This window comes from Wyeomyia smithii, chromosome 2 (assembly GCF_029784165.1).
Source record: "Wyeomyia smithii strain HCP4-BCI-WySm-NY-G18 chromosome 2, ASM2978416v1, whole genome shotgun sequence".
Classification (NCBI taxonomy): Eukaryota; Metazoa; Arthropoda; class Insecta; order Diptera; family Culicidae; genus Wyeomyia; species Wyeomyia smithii.
In genome coordinates, this window is record NC_073695.1 from 135,942,493 (window position 1) to 135,965,168 (window position 22,676).

General features: G+C 38.4%; 1 protein-coding gene across 1 annotated transcript; it reads left to right on the plus strand.

Annotated features, from left to right (window-relative positions):
• Positions 1-776: 776 nt before the first annotated feature.
• Positions 777-3,625, plus strand: LOC129719948 (uncharacterized). The gene is made up of 3 exons (XM_055671357.1): positions 777-1,160; positions 1,390-1,915; positions 2,064-3,625. The coding sequence occupies exons 1-3, from the start codon at positions 777-779 to the stop codon at positions 3,623-3,625; spliced, it is 2,472 nt and encodes an 823-aa protein (XP_055527332.1).
• The last annotated feature ends 19,051 nt before the right edge of the window (positions 3,626-22,676 follow it).

A 22,676-nucleotide genomic window follows, 5' to 3' on the forward strand; every position in this document is an offset into this window, starting at 1 on the left:
ATTGTTGTTTCGCGAACCAAGCAGAGCTGAACAATTTGCGTCTAATCGAGACGAAAGCAAAACAACGAATCGCAAACGCAGCCTTAATGTATCCAATTTAGAGAGGCCATTTCTGTAACATCATGCGATTTCGATGAGCGCCGGGCGAAAAAACTTTCCTTTTTACTCCAAAAATAAGCCCTAAAAATTTGAAGTTGATCCGAGTTCATTAAATGGACCCACAAAACGCTTATATTTAAAAAAAAAATAAATTCTCATAAGAACTGTTGTTTTTTATCACTTTTTGAAATTTTTTGCCTAAGTTTCTTAAAATAGTTGTATATTTTGCGTCAAGATACTCTTTATTTATAAAATCTCTAGGGACATTCACAGCTGTATGTGTGAAGGTAAACAAATCGGTAGGTTATTGTTTCACTCATTGCTAATTTACCGTTTTTTCTACGTTTTCCGGATTATTCCTGTGCTAATTACTGCCCTGTGGACGCATCTTATTGCAACTCATCGGTGCCATTTGGAGTACAACGTTTTTCAGTGATCATTAGGGAAGAATCGCCAAAAAACTACGCTACCGTAAGCTTGATCGTCGATTTCGCGAAAAAGCAATGGAGTCGGTTTGTTGTGCTTGTGCCTGCGGCTTAGAAAAGCCAGATGAAATAGTGTGCAGTGGCTTCTGCAAGTCTTCTTTCCACCTGTAGTGTGCTCACATGTCAGCAGAAACGCGGAATGCTGTAGCTAGTTGTTCCCAATTGTTTTGGATGTGCAAAGCTTGCACTAAAATGATGGCAAACGCTTGTTTTCGTCAAGCGATCACATCCACAAACATCGCTATGCAGTCAATTGCTGACGAGCAGAACAAAGTGCTGGATGAGCTGAGGAAAGAAGTCGCATTAAACACTGCAAAAATCAATACAATACTTGAGCGAACGCCGCTGCCAACTACACCTCATCTTCCTAGATCGCAGCTCACGTTAAACCTGCGTAAAAGGCCACGATTATTAATTCCTGACGAATCACCGCAGCGCGTGAATACTTGTGAAGGTACCAAAGACATCGAAGCAGATGATGCAATACCGTTGGCTACTGCTAGAAAGGATCAGCTTTTTTGGTTATACCTGTCTGGTTTCGATCCTAAAGCAACAGTGCAACAATTAGAAAAACTCGTGAGAAACAACTTGAACACTGACAAGGCTGTACAAGTCGTTAAACTAGTTCCTAAAGGAAAATCACTTGACGAACTCACATTTGTCTCCTTTAAAGCTGGTGTCGATACACAGCTGAAAGATTTAGCTCTATCAAAATCGACATGGCAAAAAGGTATTGTTTTCCGACAATTTGACTCCCAACGCACTTCGAACACGCGCGTTCCCTTTCGCTTCCAATCAACATCAGAGAGGAATCGATCGTTACGTCACCGCATTATCTCCATTTAGCAACCGCCACTTAGATGATTCTACTGCTCACAACGAACAAATAACAAACCTTTCGCACAACGATACATTATGTCCAGCTGTTCGAATTTCGAATCAAAATAACCAAGATCACATTGTTCCCGCTATCGCAAATCGCTCTTTGACTTTCTACCAACAAAACGTGCGAGGCCTCCGTACAAAAACTAATAAATTACTGCTGGCCCTGTCTCTGTGTGACTATGACGTCATCGCCCTTACAGAAACTTGGTTGCACCATGATATCCGCAATTCGGAACTTACACACAATTATGCCATTTATCGATGTGATAGAAACACACAGACCAGCCAGCACAGGCGCGGCGGAGGAGTTCTTATTGCCGTTAAGAATGAATTTCGTAGCACTGCTGTTTGTGTCGCAGACAGCGATCAGCTGGAGCAGGTTATTGTTCGAATCTCGTTAGAAAAATTTGATTTAATTGCCTGCTGTGTGTATCTGCCACCGAACAGTGAGCCCGCGCTCTATGAGCTTCATGCGCAATGCGTGCAAAAGCTTGTCGATGAAGAGAGTGAACGCAATTTGGTTTTGATTGTTGGAGACTATAATTTGCCTCACTTAAGTTGGGTACGGGATGAATGTTTAAACTGTTGAATCAGTTTTATCAACCGGACTGTTCCAAATAAACAATGTAACGAATTTCAATGGAAGACTGCTCGATCTAGCATTCATTAATGATAGTAGCCGAGTGGTATTACTGGAGCCACCGTTACCATTGCTGCCTATTGACCAACATCATCGTCCTTTTGCTATAACATTTGAGTTTGCCTATGATGAGAGAGACGATTTTAAAGTTACGAGCCCACTCAATTTCGATTTTAACCGATGTGACTTCGAGTTGTTAAACAGACTGTTTGCTGAGACTCGCTGGGAGGAAATTCTTTCTGACTGCAATGCTGATGATGCTGTTGTACGATTTTACGAGCATGTCTACGATATCCTGCACGGGGCTGTGCCTACAAAGCAACAATTTGGTCAACGTCTCCGTAAACAACCGTGGTGGAACAACCAGCTACAGCATCTGCGAAACCGACTCCGCAAGGTAAGGAAAAAGTTTTTTAGGTGGAGAGATGAGAGGCACAAAGCTGAGCTGCGTGACATTGAGAGCGAATACAACTCTTTGCATGCGCACTGCTTTCGCTGCTATATTCGCCGCGTGGAAGACAACATCAAACATGACCCTGCATCGTTTTGGGCGTACATAAGGAACCGGAAGCAACAAGGCGGAATTCCTCAACGTGTGCGTTACCTGGACACTGCAGCCGAAACCCCGCTAGAGGCAGCAAACTTGTTCTCATCCTTCTTCCGAACTGTGCAAAGTACAAACTTACCACCTTCGTCTGAAGAGTATTTGAGCAGTTTGCCGCTGTTCGACTTGAACATGCCGCTTTTCAACTTTTCGCTTAATGATGTGACGTCGAAGCTGCGATCTATTGATGGATCGAAAAGCGCCGGACCGGACAGACTGCCGCCTCTACTTTTTAAAAACTGTGCTGTGACGCTCGCTATTCCTGCATCGATTATTTTCAACTTATCGATGTCGGAAGGAAATTTCTCGAGTGTGTGGAAGACTGCTGCTATTACACCCGTACATAAAGCAGGTAGTATGAACGACGTCTCAAACTACCGAGGAATTTCGATTTTGAGTTGTTTGCCAAAGGTTTTCGAAAGTCTTATCCAGGACTCGCTTTACCCGAAAATACATCATATGATTTCGGAACACCAGCACGGATTTGTTAAAAAACGTTCGACAGTTACCAACATGATTGCCTATGTTTCTGCTTTGACGAGAGCGCTCGAAAAGCGCCAGCAAGTTGACGCCGTTTACGTTGATTTTGCTAAAGCTTTCGATAGAGTGCCACACCTTCTGATGGTTACCAAGCTGCAAAAAATGGGATTTTCTTCATGGCTGACTCAGTGGATACTGTCGTATCTAACCGATCGAAATGCTTTTGTACGTGTGCATGGTACTAATTCACTTCCATTTGAAATTCGATCAGGTTTGCCCCAAGAAAGTCACTTGGGCCCACTGCTATTCATTCTTTTTGCAAACGATCTGTGTTCAACTATAAAATCTCCAAAGTACATGTTCGCGGATGATCTAAAGTTTTATCGTGTAATATCATCGAGAGTTGACTGTTGTGCTATACAATCGACATAGATTCGCTGCTGAATTGGTGTACAATGAACGGAATGGAAGTGAATGTGCAGAAGTGTAACGTCATCTCATTCTGCAGAAATAGGCAAACTACTCTGTTTGATTATAAGATGGAAATAGCCAGTATTACTCGAGTAAGCACCGTGAAAGACTTGGGTATTCTCCTGGACTACAAACTGTGTTTCGCTCAGCATGTTGCAGTTACTACTGCTAAAGCATATGCTGTGTTAGGTTTCATCAAAAGGAACACGCAGCAGTTTGATGATATTTATTGTCTTAAGTCCCTCTACTGTGCGCTAGTCCGCAGTATACTCGAGTACGGAGTACTTGTTTGGTCACCTTATTACGCTGTTCAGATCAACAGGATCGAACGAATCCAGCGTCAGTTTGTACGGTACGCACTGAGAATGTTGCCTTGGGAGGATCCAATACGTCTACCGCCCTATGAACACCGATGTGCCCTCATACAGCTGCCCACTCTGGCGAATAGGAGAAGTTTGCTGCAACGTTTATTTATTTTCGATCTTCTGGGAAACAATATTGACAGCACAGAGCTACTAGAACGAGTTCATCTCAACGTACCATCTAGAATTACTAGACGATCGGATTTTTTGAGACTACCTATGCATCGCACTTTATTTGGCCAAAACGATCCAATTGAACTATGTTGTCGTGCATTTAACGTTGTGTCTGAATTTTATGACTTTGGTATCACCATGACCGCTTTTAAATCTAGAATAAGTTAATATTAAGAACTGTCTGTACGATTTTATCGAAGACCAGTAAATAAATAAATAAATAAAAAATAAATATTACATAACGCCAAAATATAGCAATTTTGAACACCTCCCACCCCTAAATAACACAATTTTGCATGGGGGCCTCGCGCAATGGAACTCTTCGTTGGATATGCCCTTCTCCTTAGTACGTTACGTAATAAATGAATGACCTCTCATATTCGTTAGAGGTTTTGAAACTGCCATTCAGTGATTATATCCTTAATCGTACTTCATTGCAGCAACTGCGTGAAGTGAACCGCCACAATCGGATTGGTGAAGCAAAATTATTTAAATTATCAAGAACTTTTTGTATGGATTCCTCGTTCATTTATTTTACTCTGTGCACACTCATCACTGCGACCAGAGACATTTGATCTATTGTGACATTGCCCAGGTGTTTTCTGTACTCCGCACTTCATATTATTGGCAGTAAATGTACGCTTTGCATTTATATCCGTGCTTGTGTGAGAGAGTTTACCCTTTCGTTTCAAGCTCACTGCTCTACTATAACGAACCTCTTACTATCCTACCAATATTGCCAAATTACAATTCCCAGGAGTGAGACTACACCTAACGTTCCTCTCTGGCCATTATGTCAAGATGACGGAGCCTTATCGAAACCTCGTTCCTCGTGCCAATATCGCCAATTACAATTCCCTCGAGAGGATTAATATTCCTGAGAACAGTTTTACTATGAGAAAGACTTATTTTGTCAAGAGGGAGGAGTCTTCACGAAACCTCGTTGCTCCTACCAACACCGCGTCACAATCACAATTACCTGAGGAGGACTTAATGCTTCACCTCCGGTTAGTTTTATCCCAAAAGTCGCAATAGAAAATGAAGAATCTGTGGTGTTTACCGAAGAACTTTATTCGATTGAAAAAAAATTCAGTTATTCCATGGCTAACCTAACAAAATATATGAAAGTTAAAAACGACTCTCTAACATAAGATTTATCGAATTTTCCCAAAGTAGGTCTACGGTTAATCGAAATCAACATATCAAAAAACTATCTATCTTTTTTCCTAAATTGAACGTCTCTGGGAACAGTATTCAATGTAATTTTTTGTTGTGGGCTCGTTGATGATTTCCTTAGGATTTACACTTGTTGTACTTTCTCTGCTTGGTTTATTATTTTCTGGTTATTCAACCGTTTGTTTATTTGATATCTTACCAATTTTATTTCTATTTTTGACATTATTACAACTCTGACGCATACATTTTTATTTATGAACGTTCAATTAAAATAACAGGAGGGTTGTGTGCAAAGCCACGACCGCAAGGTTGAAGTAGAATACTTTTACAAGAAAGATAACCCGGCTGCTTGCGTGTCAGTCATTTTTTCTAGTGAATAAACGTTGACTAATCATATCAATCGAATTTTGCGCTTCAACAGGGATTGACCAGTTTCAATAATACAGTAAGTTGCTTGTCATGGTTGGGGCTTGACAATTTTTAAATTTATGAGATGAAATTTTTTCGGATGTCGTGCTCATGACTGAAGGAAAAGATAATTCAGTACGTTTTGAGAGACGAAGATGAAGTAAAATTCATAACTTTTACAAATTTAAAAATGTGAATTAACTCATTAGAAAATATTAACTCTTTAATCAAGTTTTTATTTCATCCTGAAAAGGTCAATTTGTTGTTCATTTTAGTATCGGATAAGATGCCGATCACATCTTTGCGTTATCACTGACAGTGAGAATAAAATATTCCTTGTGATAAAATAAACAGTGAAAAGCTGATTTAACACTCAAAACTAGACGGCTCACGTGTTGTCAAAATGAGTCAACTTTTCATTGAATGCATTTACTAGTGCCCACTGAATTGGTTAGAAAAATATGAATTTTGGTCAGTTCCATGTTACAAATAAACGCAACACAAACTCAGTGCTGAAAATAACTAGCATAAAATTATGGTCACTATCATAGAAATACCAATTGAATTACTAATAGGAGAAATAATTAACTTGTTGCCTATACAAGTATTCTGTCATAAACATATTTACCTCGGATGAATGCATTTTTACACACACATTTTATACACACATTCACGTAATACACACACAAACACATACACACGCACACACACTCGAATACACACACGCACACACATACACACACGCACACACACATACACACACACGTTACTTACACATACATACACACGTTACTTACACATATACACACATACACGCACACGCCATTTACACATACACACACACGCTATTCACACACCCACACATACAAACCCACACGCTACTCAGATACACACGCTTGATATACGACACACTATACCTACACTATCGGCAGCACCCAAACGGCTTCCAAGTCTTCCAATGGTCCAAAGTGCCGTTCACGTCCAATTTCGGGCTGTATTCCAACACCGATATCTGAATTAGATTACCACTGGTGAGGTCCAACTCAGATCGAAGGGAAGCCGAACTGTTCGCCTTGACGGTCGACCAGGGAATCATCTTCTCTCAACACGGAATGTCCTTTTATAGCGTCACTCAGTGTGGGGAACTTGGGTGATTGGGGGAAGAACCAATCACGTGGAAGCATCTCTGCTTTCCTTCTTCGTCGCTCACGTTGGGTGATGAATGCGATGCCAGTTGGCTGGCATTGCTAGCCAATGACTGAATGCGTGAAATTATTTCGTCTATGTTTTTGAAGTCTGCGTTAAGAAAATATACCAATCGTATGAAAAATGTATGTGGATATTCGACCTTCAAACACTTCCGCAATTTTCACGGAGTAATAAGAAAATGGTACCTAAAATTATCATGTCATACAAATCTTGTATATTTTGGCTTTCTAACGGTATATTAACTATTGAAATCGGAACAGTTGTTTGAGCGCTGTTAGCATCTAATATCTTCCATTCCGCCAACCGAAAACGTTACATGTTCAATCCAGTTTTCCCAGAATGTACCTTAGTACAGTGAAGAAAGACGTAAACCCACGTCGAAAAATTAATGTACTGATAGTTTTGTAACTTAAATCAGAATTGAAAATTTCGGAGTCTGTTAAATTCAAACAAACAATAACTACCCGCAGGGAACCTGAAAATAAAATAAAGCATCCTGGGCAGGAAAGCATAACAATATCATAACTCATCAATAACACATATAGGCAGAGCCGGATTTATGGGGGGGCCCAGGGGGCCCGGGCCCCCTGCCCCCGCATTTTTGGGGCCCGCACAAATTGAGAAAAAGATTTTTTCTCTTTAAAAAATGAGATTTATTCAAAAGTTCGATTTACAGTAAGAAAATTTGATCAGACCATTTCAATCTGACACTTTCTTTCAGTGTTATTTTTTCGCTAGCGCCAATATCACAACTACATCCATAAGAGTTCACCTTGGATCAGGGTTGCCACATTTATTTCTGTATTTTTGCTCGAAAATGTCTGTATTATCTGTTTCACGGGCTAAAAAATCTATATAAAAAATCTGTATCCAGCAAACTAAAAATGTTGCATGAAAATCTTCTTCCTTAAAGAATATATTGAAACAAATCACCATTTTTTGCTTTGGCCTAACTTTTTATTGGTTCCAAACTTATGATTAGGCGAGTTAATCAAATGTAGTAACTGAACACGATATTGCTTATTTATCTTTACGTGATGTTCATGCATGTTTTGTTAATTTAATTTTAGTAGCTCCTGCTTGGTTAGCAACGTAGCTTTTAGCTTTTAAAATTGAGCTCATAAGCTTAGGGGCCATGAGATTTCTGGCTTTAGACTTGCTGCAATTATATATTGAAAATATGCGTTCTACAAAAGCCGAAGAATGTGGAATTATTGAAAAAATTCGCACAAATGATCTCAGTAACGGAAACATGAATTTACCATTGGCATTGTGGCGTCCAACTACTCAGACCAAGTTAAGTCATCTGTTTCATCGAATCTTCCGGTCAAAAAGTTTGTTCTTAGCGAGTAAAACTCGTTATTCATGTCTTGTCGATCAGTTACTGTTACGAATTTTGGAAATCAAATCATTTGAATTTTCCAATTTCACGAATGTTTAGAATTGAATAAAGCTACCGTTTTTACAACAGGATCGATAAAATCGAACAGCTTTGCAATTTGTTTCACAAATTTTAAATAGAAATCCCGTCAAATATTTCGAAACGTTATTTTCCGCCTTCGTCCAAGCCTAATCCCTCTTCTTCTGCAACGATACTAATATAAACAGCATCAGGTTTTTTCACAAAAGTTTGAAAGTCGTTGAATTGAATTTAACCTTCCAAAACACATTGATTTCATTTCGAATAGCAAAAGATCCTGTAAAATCTGTGTTTTTGACAATATTCTGTAATTCTGTAATACAGATTCTGTATTGCTTTTTTAGTTCAAAAATCTGTAAAACACAGAAAAATCTGTATATGTGGCATCCCTGCCTTAGATTCTCTTGGAATGACACACATTAACGCACCATTTGAATCGAACCAGCGCGCATGAGAGATAAAGCAGAGAAAGAAAATAACCCACAAGTTTTTTTAATGCATTGCTTTTGCTAACTTGTCCGAATTAGGAACACCAGATGTGCTTTGCAAAATGCAGATTTTCTGAGTTCGTGTGCAGATTTTATTGACCTGCAGATGTGTGTAGTTTTTTCCTAGTTTCTGTAGATTATTGTCAGAGTCGTCTTATATTTGCGCAGTCTTTCTCAAATTGTGTGCAAATTTTTGCCTGTGGATCGCAATTTTTTCAAATTAGGTTTTTTTTCCAAGTGTCAAGAAAAAAAATCGAAGATGAAACTAATTAAAAATAGGTTGCGTACGACTGTGGAGAATGAAAGGCAGTCTTAGCATTATTAAGTTTCGAGTACGAGTTTACTGAAGGAGTTGAATGTTGATTATTTTATTAATAAGTTTTCTGCAAAACAACACGTAAGAAAAAAATTTAACAAATTTTTGATAACTTTTCAATAGCAAATAAATGTTTTTAACTCGTACGATAAAAAAAGGTTTTGTTTTATTTCGGGGCCCCCACTATAACTGGGCCCCGGGCCCCCAAAATCGTAAATCCGGCCCTGCATATAGGTATGAGAACATATCGTGTTATTCGAAAGATATTCACGTTTCATACATGCATGTATTATATCTTGCTATGCCTTTAATAAGATATTTGAGCTGCTTTTTAAATATCTCATTAAAAGTAAGTTTTTAAGTGAAAATTGTTCGTTATTGATTATCTTCTATCTATCTATCTAACTATATTCTATATCTATATCTATATATTTATATAAAAGACAAGCTTTGTATGTTTGTATGTATGTATGTATGTTCCAGCATAAATCTTGAATGCCTAATCCGATTTCCACCAAACTTGGCACACGTATTCTTTGTACACAGGAAGTGGTCATATAACTATCAGATAGGGGGAGAAGTCACCCTCAAAGAATGAGGGGTCAAAAGTCATAAATTTTCATACGTGATGAAAACCTTTCAATGAAATTGGGTGATTTTCGGGTTCTTGGTCATATTTGAAGGCCGGAAGTCAATGTCCAGAGACCGAAACATGATGTTCGATGCCATTTTCAATCCAAGATGGCGACTTCCGGTTTCTGAGAAGCTATTTAAAACTGTGGGAAACGTTCACAATATTGATATTTTCGAAGCAAAAATGATTTAAGAACCGGTTATCGGTGTCTGATGATACTTCAAAACTTGGGTTGCCGACTTCCGTTTTCTGGAAATCTGCGAAAATTGATAATTGAATTATATACTTGGCAATATGGGTACTTTCGGAATTGGAATGACGTTTTCATACGAAAATCGATCATATATTTCCAAATATTGGCCTTTTTCGGAACGTAATGACGTTTAGGGTGGGGAAAAGTGATCAATTTTCCAGAACCAAGTTTTTTTGGTTACATTTGGGGCCCCAAACAATCCTAAACCTACCGGAGGCCGATTAGTTTTGTCTCCGCTTGGCGCATTGCATTTCAAATTTGTATGGAAATTTGTATGGGAAAACCCACTTTTTTGCATATCCCTTTCTGGGGAGCTCAGCTCAGCAATATTAATGCACTACACTACGTAAAAGTATAGTATTTTAGTTGCTTAACAACTTCGCCGAAGCTACTAAAGAGCTAGGATGTCCTGAAAAATGCTATAATAGCCGTTCAAAGTTGAGTATGACGAATCAAATGCTGAAAATCATTTTTTTTTGCCAACACTGCCAGTGTACCGCCGTCAGTAGGATTGCTATCAGAAGTGACCTTTCGTATCGAATATATACACTGAGCTAGACTAAAGTTTTAAAAAATAGTTTATTTGACACGGCACGATAGAATTTATGTTAAACTAAGCCAAGTACATTTTTTTTTTAATTCTAAATTAGCAGGGAAAAGAGGGAGGCACATTTTTTATATCTCGCGGCCGACTACGAGCTAGTGGGGATTTAAGGTGAGAGGAGGGTAGTTACAATTTTGTTTTTAACTATTTTATATTACAGAATGTATCCATTTGTACGTGGCTAACCAGTGAGGTTCTATTTGAGCAGTTTTGGTCTGAGGTGTCTGCGTTAATATAAAGATCGTGTCTTCGTTTTACTGCCTCCAGCCTGGTGCATCATTTTCTTTCAGTTTGTGACGGAAATTTCAATCTAACAAATAGATAAAAAAAATAACAGGAGGGTTGTGTGCAAAGCCACGACCGCAAGGTTTGAAGTAGAATACTTTTACAAGAAAGATAACCCGGCTGCTTGCGTGTCAGTCATTTTTTCTAGTAAATAAACGTTGACTTATCATATCAATCGAATTTTGCGCTTCAACAGGGATTGACCAGTTTCAATAATACAGTAAGTTGCTTGTCATGGTTGGGGCTTGACAATTTTTAAATTTATGAGATGAAATTTTTTCGGATGTCGTGCTCATGACTGAAGGAAAAGATAATTCAGTACGTTTTGAGAGACGAAGATGAAGTAAAATTCATAACTTTTACAAATTTAAAAATGTGAATTAACTCATTAGAAAATATTAACTCTTTAATCAAGTTTTTATTTCATCCTGAAAAGGTCAATTTGTTGTTCATTTTAGTATCGGATAAGATGCCGATCACATCTTTGCGTTATCACTGACAGTGAGAATAAAATATTCCTTGTGATAAAATAAACAGTGAAAAGCTGATTTAACACTCAAAACTAGACGGCTCACGTGTTGTCAAAATGAGTCAACTTTTCATTGAATGCATTTACTAGTGCCCACTATCGCACAGAGACTACATTTCACTAAAGTGCCTCACTGCATCAGCCGCTATCGATGCTGAGATCCGCTGCAACTAGTTCGCTATCCATAGCCATGCCACAGTTGTGGCCGCTTTACGCTGCCATTGGTATTCACTGTCCCTGCATCAGCTGGCCCAGCTGCTATCGTTGCTGGAATCCGCTGCAACTAGTGCGCTATCCATTGCTACGCCACAGCCGTGGCCGCTTTCCGCCATCGCTGGTATCCACTGCACTGCTAGTGCTGCTGCTAAGGAAGGACGACTACTGTTGTCGCTGTCTAGAACTATTATAAGCGGCTTCGGCTGAAACAGGCTCTTATATAGGCCAAATAGCATGTTTTAAATTGCAAGGTATATGATTCTGTCGACCGTGCTTGTGAAGCAGTCATATAATGACCAATCAGGGGTCGAATTTTTCGTTTTAACAAGGCTTGACTATTTTCAATAGTACAATAGTGTGAATAATAAAATTACGATTATCTTCTTTTGGGAAGAATCTTAGCAGATTTTCCAATCTATTACTGCAAGAACGAAAGAAATCCATCAAATACTAACCGATTTATTAGCAGTTGAAATTGGACATATTTTTCACTTTTTGCGGTTTTAGATTTTCATTTCACATCTCTATGTAGCCGAACTTCCTGAGAGAAGTATTCTACTTCAAAAACTCACTGCTCTACTATAACGAACCTCTTACTATCCTACCAATATTGCCAAATTACAATTCCCAGGAGTGAGACTACACCTAACGTTCCTCTCTGGCCATTATGTCAAGATTACGGAGCCTTATCGAAACCTCGTTCCTCGTGCCAATATCGCCAATTACAATTCCCTCGAGAGGATTAATATTCCTGAGAACAGTTTTATTATGAGAAAGACTTATTTTGTCAAGAGGGAGGAGTTTTCACGAAACCTCGTTGCTCCTACCAACACCGCGTCACAATCACAATTACCTGAGGAGGACTTAATGCTTCACCTCCGGTTAGTTTTATCCCAAAAGTCGCAATAGAAAATGAAGAATCTGTGGTGTTTACCGAAGAACTTTATTCGATTGAAAAAAAAAATTCAGTTATTCCATGGCTAACCTAACAAAATATATGAAAGTTAAAAACGACTCTCTAACGTAAGATTTATCGAATTTTCCCAAAGTAGGTCTACGGTTAATCGAAATCAACATATCAAAAAACTATCTATCTTTTTTCCTAAATTGAACGTCTCTGGGAACAGTATTCAATATAATTATTGAAGTAGAATACTTCTCTCAGGAAGTTCGGCTATATAGGGATGTGAAATGAAAATCCAAAACCGAAAAAATTGAAAAATATGTCCTATTTCAAATGCTAATAAATCGGTTAGTATTCGATGGATTTCCTTCGTTCTTGCCGCAATTGATTGGAAAATCTTCTAAGATTCTTCCCAAAATAAGATAATTGTAATTTTATTATTCACGCTATTGTACTGTTGAAAATAGTCAAGCCTTGTCAAAACGAAAAATTCGACCTCTGGTAGGTCGTTATATGCTTGCTTCCCAAGCACGGTCGGCAGGATCATATACCTTGCAATAGAAAACAAGCTATTTGGCCTATATAAGAGCCTGTTTAAGCCGGAGCCGCTCATAATAGTTCTAGACAGCGACAACAGCAGTCGTCCTTCCTTAGCAGCAGCACTAGCCCTGTGGTTGGTCACCACGTCTCAGGAGCAGCGCGGTTTTTCTCAGCGTGTGTCGCCAGACAGCCATTATTCCCCCCGTGTTGGGGCAGCATGATGACTGCCATCAGGAAATCCAATTTCGGAAATCAAAATGCCTTTTTTAAGGTAAATAAACAAGTCATTGAAAGTTAATAATTTTTGTCAACGCAAGCAAGCATTCTGTGTTGCATCCTAGCAATTCAAATTTGTCGCACCCGTCTGATTTACTGAGTGTGAAATAGCTTCCACAGTGCATGTTGTCCGTGTATCTTAATTCCCCCAATGTTAGGGCAGCTCAAAGGTTGTTATTAGCAACCAATTTTGGACCGCAACATGCTTTTTTCAAGGCAAATAAAAAAATTATTGAAGGTTAATAATTTTCTGGCATCAACACAAGCAGACATTCTCTGCGGGATGCAATCAAATGTTGTTGTAGTTGTCTAATTTTTACTTTCACTTTATTTAGTAAACCCCCCACTGTAGGGGCAGCGCAAAGGCTGCGATCAGCATAACCGACATTGAATAATAAACTGCCCTGTTAGAACGCATTCCCAAAAACAGTTAGTTCGACTATGCAGAGCTAATATGAAGTCGATTCATTCAATCAGCATGAACAGAATTTCGTCGTCTCCCAGCTGCCAAGTTGCAACATGATGCAACACGCAACAGCGAGCAAACGAAATCGCTTGATGTTACAAACCGCAATAAGATACGGGTTAAAACCGTTGCGTGTGTGAGAGCACCATCGGTGTTTATTCGCTGGATACACTATCTACTGTCTACTGAACGCAATAATCTGCTTACATGCGACACGGGGACGGGAACATTTTCTTCAACCAAGCTGCACAACACGACACAAAACATGTTATTTTGTTGCTTCAATGAGAGTGCTATCGGTCCGGCTCGACAAGAAATCATTTTTGTGCATCCGTGCTATGAAACTGAGAAAAAAACTTTAGAAACTGAAAAAAGAGGTGGAGCTTATCAAATGATCGCTCTGAGCCGGAATTAAGTCACACATATTTTTCAAGTTATATCATTCCACCACGTACGAAAAATAATTCATTCCTATTTTCATCCCTATATAAGAGCCTGTTTTAGTCGAAGCCGCTCATAATAGTTCTGAACAGCGACGACAACAGTGCTCCCTTAGCAGCAGCGGGAGCGAGCAGTGGGTACCATCGATAGCGGATAGCGGCCACAACTGTGGCATGGCTGCGGATAAGCGTAGCAGTTTCAGCGGATCTCACCATCGATAGCAGCAGGGTCAGCAGATGCAGGTACAGCGGATACCAATGGCGACCACAACTGTGGCATGGCTCCGGAAAGCGTTGCAGTTGCTCAGCAGTTGGGCCAGCGTGTAGCGGCCACAACTGTGGCATGGCTATGCATAGCGTAGCTGTTGCAGCGGGTATATCAGCATCGATAGTAGCAGGGTCAGCTGATGCAACGACACTCCCTTCACTAAAATGCTGTTTCAGTGTGGTAGCGGAAAGCATCAGCAGCAGGCTTGCATGAAGTGAATACATCAGCCAGCAACTTTCTCTAAGGCCTCTGCCACAGTAGACGCGGAAAGCGGCGCGAACCGATTCGCTCGGCCGTAGGTTAATGTACAGCTCTATTATGGCAGAGGACTAATGGGAAAGTTGTATCATTTTGTTCAGAAGAATATTATTGTCGGTAATATTACATTTTTTAATTTAAGGAGTAAATGTAGTAATGAAGATAGAAAATTAAACTAACTGAAAATATGATTGTAGAAACTACGAAAAATATAGTTCAGCAGGTGGGACTCGAACCCACAACTTCCAATCTCCGGTCAGATGTGTTCTCGTTACACCACCGCAGAACGTTAAAGACGTAGTTCTAGAATCGAGTTTTGTATCGCTTATCCAATTCTCGCACTTCGTACATTTACTCAGTAGAGACTATTATTTATAGCTGGCTATTGTTTCAACACCCTCAGTGGAAGTTGGAATGACTTCTCAGTGTGAGAGATAGAAACGTGCCAGTAAGTTGCCATCTCTACCAGCAGCAACATCGACTTGCGTTACAAACATTTTTACAGGTAATATTACAGAGATGCGATTGCGTAAATCCGATTTTGACTTGAACAATTGTTCTTTTGAGAACAAATAAAACACTTATTTGAAGAATTTATAGCTTTTGGTACTAATAGCAGTATAGTGACAGCCTCAGCGGTAGATGCAGATGAAGCCGGTACTTCCCTGAGGCCGATGTAAAGGTAAATGGGAGCAGCACGGCGAAACAGTTCAGGTTATGCTTAGACGCGCGTCATTTTTCGTTGTTGATATTCCCCACATGAAACGACGCGCTTTCGTATGATAGCGGTGGTATTAGCGGTAGATGCATTTGCCAACACTTCCTCCAGTAAAGCCGTGTCTAGTTTTCAATGTGAAAACACCTTTCTCATCGTGTTGACCGTGCGCCTTAGTCCTCACTATCAAGGTAACACAGAGATGTAAGATAAACACTACATCCTATGATAAATTGAACAGATGTCCTTATAAGGACAACAAATGAATTAATGAAGATTTAATTTTGAATTAGAATACTTCTCTCAGGAAGTTCGGCTACATAGGGATGTGAAATGAAAATCTAAAACTGAAAAAAGTGAGAAAAATTTCAAATGCTAATGAATCGGTTAGTTTTCGATGGATTTCCTTCGTTTTTGCAGCAATCGATTAGAAAATCTTCTAAAATTCCTACCAAATGCATGAAATTGCAATTTTATCATTCGAACTATTGTACTATTGAAAACTCTTAAGCCTTGTTAAAACACAAAATTCGACCTCTGATTGGTCGTTATACTGCGCTTTCCCAAGCACGGTCGGCAGAGTTATGGACCTAGTAAATTGGGAATGCATCATTTGGCCTATATAAGAGCGTCATCAGATAATAAACAAACATTTCATCAGATATTAAATTGAACAACTGGAATTTGAAGAACACAAATGATTATTTGAAGAGTTAATATTTTCTCGTTTTGCGCTATAATCCAAAGTTAATTATCTTCATCTACATGCATACTCTGATTATTATTACGTGTTTGCGTCGCTTAGTGTTTGGCTACGGTCATGCAGAACGCAAATAACGGCGCGATGCGATTCGGCAAGACGAAATCTGTTGAAATGTATAGCTCTACTTCGCCTTAAAAAAAGCTGTACATTTCACCACGGTAAGGCGAATCGCATCGCGCCGGCATTCGCGTTCTGCATAACCGTAGCCTTTGTTCCGTTCCCGTTTAATGATGTCTTATTAAATGTGCATATTACAATTCGGCAGCAGCAGCACTTCAACTTCTCATTTGCATAAAATTTAAAAATATTCAATGAACTACATTCAAAATATCAGACAAAAAGAAATTACAATACTGCCAATGAACGGTCAACGTTTATTTACTAGAAAAAATGACTGACACGCAAGCAGCCGGGTTATCTTTCTTGTAAAAGTATTCTACTTCTACTTGCGGTCGTGGCTTTGCATACAACCTTCTTGTGATTTACACTTGCTGTACTTTCTCTGCTTGGTTTATTATTTTCTGGTTATTCAATCGTTTGATTATTTGATATCTTACCAATTTTATTTCTATTTTTGACATTCTTACAACTCTGACGCATACATTTTTATTTATGAACGTTCAATTAAAAAAACTCAAATTAATCCACCTAGCGGTCAGACCCAGCCTTTCTCGTTCACTCTTTTATTTGTAAAAATAGATTTACATGAATGCTTCAATCCAATAAATGTATATTCACTCTTTAGGCTCTAAAACATTGATGTTGTAATCTATACATATAAAAATGCAGTCCGGTCTGTCTGTCTGTCTGTCTGATCCATATAGGCTCGAAAACTACCGAAGCGATCGACGTGAAAATTTGTATGTAGGGGTTTTTGGTGTCGATAAAGGTTCGTATGATAGTTTGAGACCCCTCCCTCTTCTGGAAGGGAGGGGTCCCATACAAATGAAATATAAATTTTTGCGCAACTCAAGAACAAGCCAAGCAAATGAAACCGAATCTGGCATGTGGATGTTTTAAGGGGTAACAAATACGTCCCTAATAGTTGGACGCCCCTCCCTTTTCTGAAAGGGAGGGGTTCCATACAAATGGAACCAAATTTGGCAGGGGAATGTTTTTAGTGGTAAAAAATATGTCCATAATGTTTTAACACCCTTCTCTCTTTTGAAAGGGAGGGGTCCCATACAAATGAAACACAAATTTTGCACAGCTCATGAACCAATCAAGAAAATACAACCAAATTTGGTATGTGAATGTTTTTAGAGGTAACAAATATGTCCATAATGTTTCGACGCCCCTCCCTCTTCTGGAAGCACATGTTTCTGGACGAATTTCTGCACATCTTGTGAACTAATCAACTAAATGGAACCATATTTGGCAGGTGATTGTTTTTAGTGGTAACAAATATGTTCCATAGTCGACCTCAGGCAACATTTTGGATTGTAAGATGGCAACTTTCGGTTTCTGGAAAACAGCCAAAAGTGGCCGATTTCCACCCAATATAATAATATCGGGATCTAGAATGATACACAGGAGCTGAACTCGACCACAGATAGCATTTTGAATTCTAAGACGGCGACTTCCGGTTTCTGAAAACAGCTGAAAATGACCAAATACCACCCAATATGAGTTTTTCTTTTACCAGTATGACCTTCAAAATCCAGAAATTGTCACCAAATGCCATTATGAAATGCAAAATGGCGACTTTTGGTTTCTAAAAAACAGCCAAAAATTGCCGATTTCCGTCTAATATGAGTATATCCGGATCTAGAATAATACACAGCAGCTGTAATCGACCACAGACCCAATTTTGGAAATTGATTTGGCGACTTCCGGTTCCTGGGAAACAGCCGAATTCCTTCAACCAGAATGACGCTCAGAGGTTAGAAATTATCTTACATACCATTTTGAAATCCAAGATGACGACTTCCGGTTTGTTAAAAACAGCCAAAAATAGCCAAATACCATTCAATCTGTGTATCGCTGGAGCCAGAATGATGCAATGAGCTAACAATTAACCTCAGGCACCATTTTGAATTGCTAAATGGCAACTTTTAGGAAACTGTCAAAAATGACCGAATAATACTCAATATGAATATTTCCGTAATCGAGATGATGCATAGAAACCAAACATTGACCCTGGACACCATTTTGAATTTACAGACGACCACTTTTAGTACCTGGAAAACAACCAAAATAACTAAATAACTCCCAATATGGGTATTTCCGAAGTTGATGCCAGAAATCTGCTGAAAGTGGCCGAATTTCACCCAATATAAATATATTCAGAATTAAGGCGATGTACAGAAGCCAAAAGTCGAGGATGTTGTCATTTCGATAAAACCAATCATTTTGAATAGAGATTCACCGAATAGCACTATTCGGCCTTCGGCCGAATACCTAATAACCTTTTATCCATTATTCGGTGAGACGAATATTCGGCCGAATATTCGGCCGTTTATTCGGTGAGACGAATATTCGGCCGTATATTCGGCTGAACACAACGTTGATCGTATGATAACAAAATAACCAAATGGGCATTGTTTGAAGTTTAAATTGTTTCTTTCGCTTTCCAATTGTTCATGTACGAAAACGATTGTAAATTGTCCGAACTATTGCACAAGAAATAATTAATTTTGCGCCTATGGAATAAGGTACGCTAATCCGTAGCGCACCTACTTTTGTTCTTATTTGAGTCGTCGTTTAAAAATAATGTTTATGAGGATTATGGTTAACACAATTTAGAAGTCCGTGTTACAACTACATTTTGAGTGTTTTTGATAAAAATAAATAAATAAAATGCGAGAAATGAACGAGAACTGAGGATGTGACTTTGGCTCAGAAAAAATATACCTCATCCAGATAAGACATGAAATATTGTGTGGAGATTGCGGTTCGTGTTCCATTTTAATGAGATATATTCCTTTCTAAGCCCAAGTTACATCTTCAGTTTTCGTTTACCCCCGTTCATAGAACTTTGCACTATACTTTTATATTATTATTGACTGATAATTATTGGCCACTATTCGGCTTATTCGGCATATTCGGCCGAATAATAAACTTACTATTCGGCGAGCCGAGTATTCGGCAAAATCCGATTTTTGCTGATATTCGGCCCGAATATTCGGCGACCGAATATTCGGTGCATCTCTAATTTTGAACGATTTGTTATTTGACTTTGATCATATCCTATGGCCGATTCGTCGTGCATTTGCAGACTTTAAACACATCGCAAGGAATCAATGAATTTGGAACGTTCAAATAGTACGATACCACATTTGAATTATGTTAAGGCCACATATATCGATTAAAGCAAGTATAGTTTTAGGGTGAAACAGGACGTGGTCGCGATCAACTCGAATTTTGCAATCTAATTATCTCTTGATTTATGAAGACTATGTACATGAATCTTTGATTAATTGTTTTCACAACTGTTGCATGCCTGAAGTAGCAATTTGAGTGCTGGTTATTTAGTGGAAGCCGAATTTTTTCTGATCAAAATACAGAAATAAAAAGAACTCTAACCTCACAATTGTATAGGAAAAGGCCACAATCCCGTTCCACCTTAAATAGTCTTTGAATTTCTTTTCTTTCCATAACTTTTGAGCCAAATATCAAATTGTTATGAAGTTTGTTATTTGTAAGTATGAGAGATGACTCGTTCGTATGACACTAGTTATGTTCAAATAAGTCATGTAATCTTTGAGATAATAGACTTTCGTTGTTTTATTAACAATTTAATACATAACGGTTGCTTAAGTTCGATTATAATCAAATGAAATGGGAACGTATAGGACAGGCAAACTTTGAAACCACGTGTTCAATCATAATTCATTAGTTAACCCTTTATTAGCCCACTCATCTGATAACAATATTGATCAAATTGGTTGTGTAGTTTCTGAGATAATGAAGTTTCGTGATTTGCACATTTCGGTACATTACAGACGAAGTTACAGTTCGATTACAGTAAAATTCAATAGGGTGTTATGAGGCAGCTAGACTTGTTAAGTGATCTTTGAGAAAAGTTAGTGAGTCCAAGTTGTCTTCGGAATATGTTACTTTTCATAGCTAGATTTTACATTTTTAAACATAACAGGCAAACTAAGAGTCCGATTGCAAAACAAATCAATAGGGTCCTATGGGGCAACTAGACCTTCCATTTGACACTGATTTTATGAAAGCCATCTCCGAGAAACATGAGTGAGATTAAACAGTCTTCATAGCACGTTTCTTTTCATAACTTCTAAACCCGAAGTTCAATCTTTATAAAATTCAAAAGTTAAGGGTTTTTAAGGTAGCCAGTTCATTTGAAATCAATTTTGTTCAAATCGGTTGTGTAGTTTTCGAGATAATGATGTTTCATGATTTTTACATTCTGATACATAACCTCTAAACTAAAAATCCGATTACAATGAAATTAAATAGGGTCTTATATGACAACAAGACCTTTCATTCGCAATTAATTTCATGAAAATTGGTCCAGCCATCTCTGAGAAAAGTGAGTGAGAATAAAAATCTGCACATACACACACATACACACACATACACACATACACACACACACACACACACATACATACAGAAAATGCTCAGCTTGTCGAGCTGAGTGAAATGATATATGCCATTCGGCCCTTTGGAGCACTTTTATACTTTCGGTTTTGCGAGTGCGTCTTGAACTGTCCTACAGATCAGACGTTTTTTCGGTTGCTTGTGGACTGGTCTTTGACTGCCTATAGCTTCAAAGTTTGTGTTTTGTCATTGTGTCTTTTAAAGATTACCTGAAAGTTATTTCCCATCAGTCTTTCTCAAGACTACCTACTTTTGAATTTAACATTTGTTTTAACTTTTTTCGTATCACCTGAAATGGCTGGACGGAAAAAGAAACCTCGCATCGCTGCGGGGAGGAAAAGAGAGGCATCTCTTTCTGACACATCGAGTGTCTGTAGTGACAATCCTTTTGATATTTTGCCTGAGCAAGAAGCTGGTGAAATGGAAGTTATTAATAATGAAACTATACAAAATATAAAATCTTTAAAAAAGGAGAAAGTTCCACCTATTGTGGTTACTATTTCTTCTGAATTTAATATATTCAAAAAGGAACTTTCAACGTTTGTTTCTGACGTTAAAGTTACCTATCAAATTGGCCGTAGAGGTGAATGCCGCTTATTAGCCGACTCAGTAAAGGGTCGTGATCGTCTTGTTCAGTATTTAACTGACAAGATGTACAAATTTTTTACATATGACACCAAGAACACCAAGCCGTTCAAGGTTGTCTTGAAAGGTCTCACCAACGATCAAACCGTTGATGAGATCAAACTTACTTTAACAGAATTACTTGGCATAGCCCCTACCCAAGTAATTCTAATGAAACAAAAATCACGAGGCGAAAACAGTCAGAGAACTGAAATTTCCCTTGTTAATTATTTAATTCATTTTAACCGCAGTGAGGTTAACAACTTAAAATTTTTTGAAAAAGCACATGCTTTGTATAATGTGCGTGTAAAATGGGAAATTTATAGGAAGTATGGCGGAGGTGAAAAGCATATCACCCAATGCCGTACTTGCCAACGTTATGGCCATGGTTCCAAATTCTGTAACATGGACCAAAAATGTCTTAATTGTGGAGACTCTTCTCACAAAAAGGACACATGTCCTGTGAAAGAGAGTAAAAATTTTCGCTGTGCGAATTGTAACGGCAACCATATGTCAAATTTTTATCAATGCCCAGTCCGTTTAGCAATTGTTAAGGCAAGGCAAGGTAAACAAAATTCAATTTCTCAATTAAAACCAACTTCAAAACAAAATTCTCCAAGCGTACCAGTGACGCATAGTTTACCTACTCCTTTGCATACCCGTTTAACTTATGCACAGGTTACAGGTAGTTCGAACATTATACCGCCTAGTGTTGGTAGTTCGAAAATGACCGCTAATATGGGTAAGCAAAACAGGCTAGAAAATAATTGTACACCTATCACTCCAGCTAATATATTTGCCGAAAATATTTTTTTTAATGTCAACTGCCTGGGGCCTATTACGGCAGGTAAACTTTCTTTTTTGCAACAGGCAATGTTCGATCTTATGAACGCCATGTTGCAGGCAAAATCAATGTTTGAAGCCATTCAAATAGGCACAAATTTTACTATTAAAATTGTTTCTAATTTAAAATTTAGCAATGATTTTAAATAAAACAATTAAAATATTAAATTGGAATGCTCGCTCATTGAAGGCCAATGAGAATGAGCTTTTTAACTTTTTAACAGTAAATAATGTGCATATTGCAATTATTACTGAAACATTTTTGAAACCTA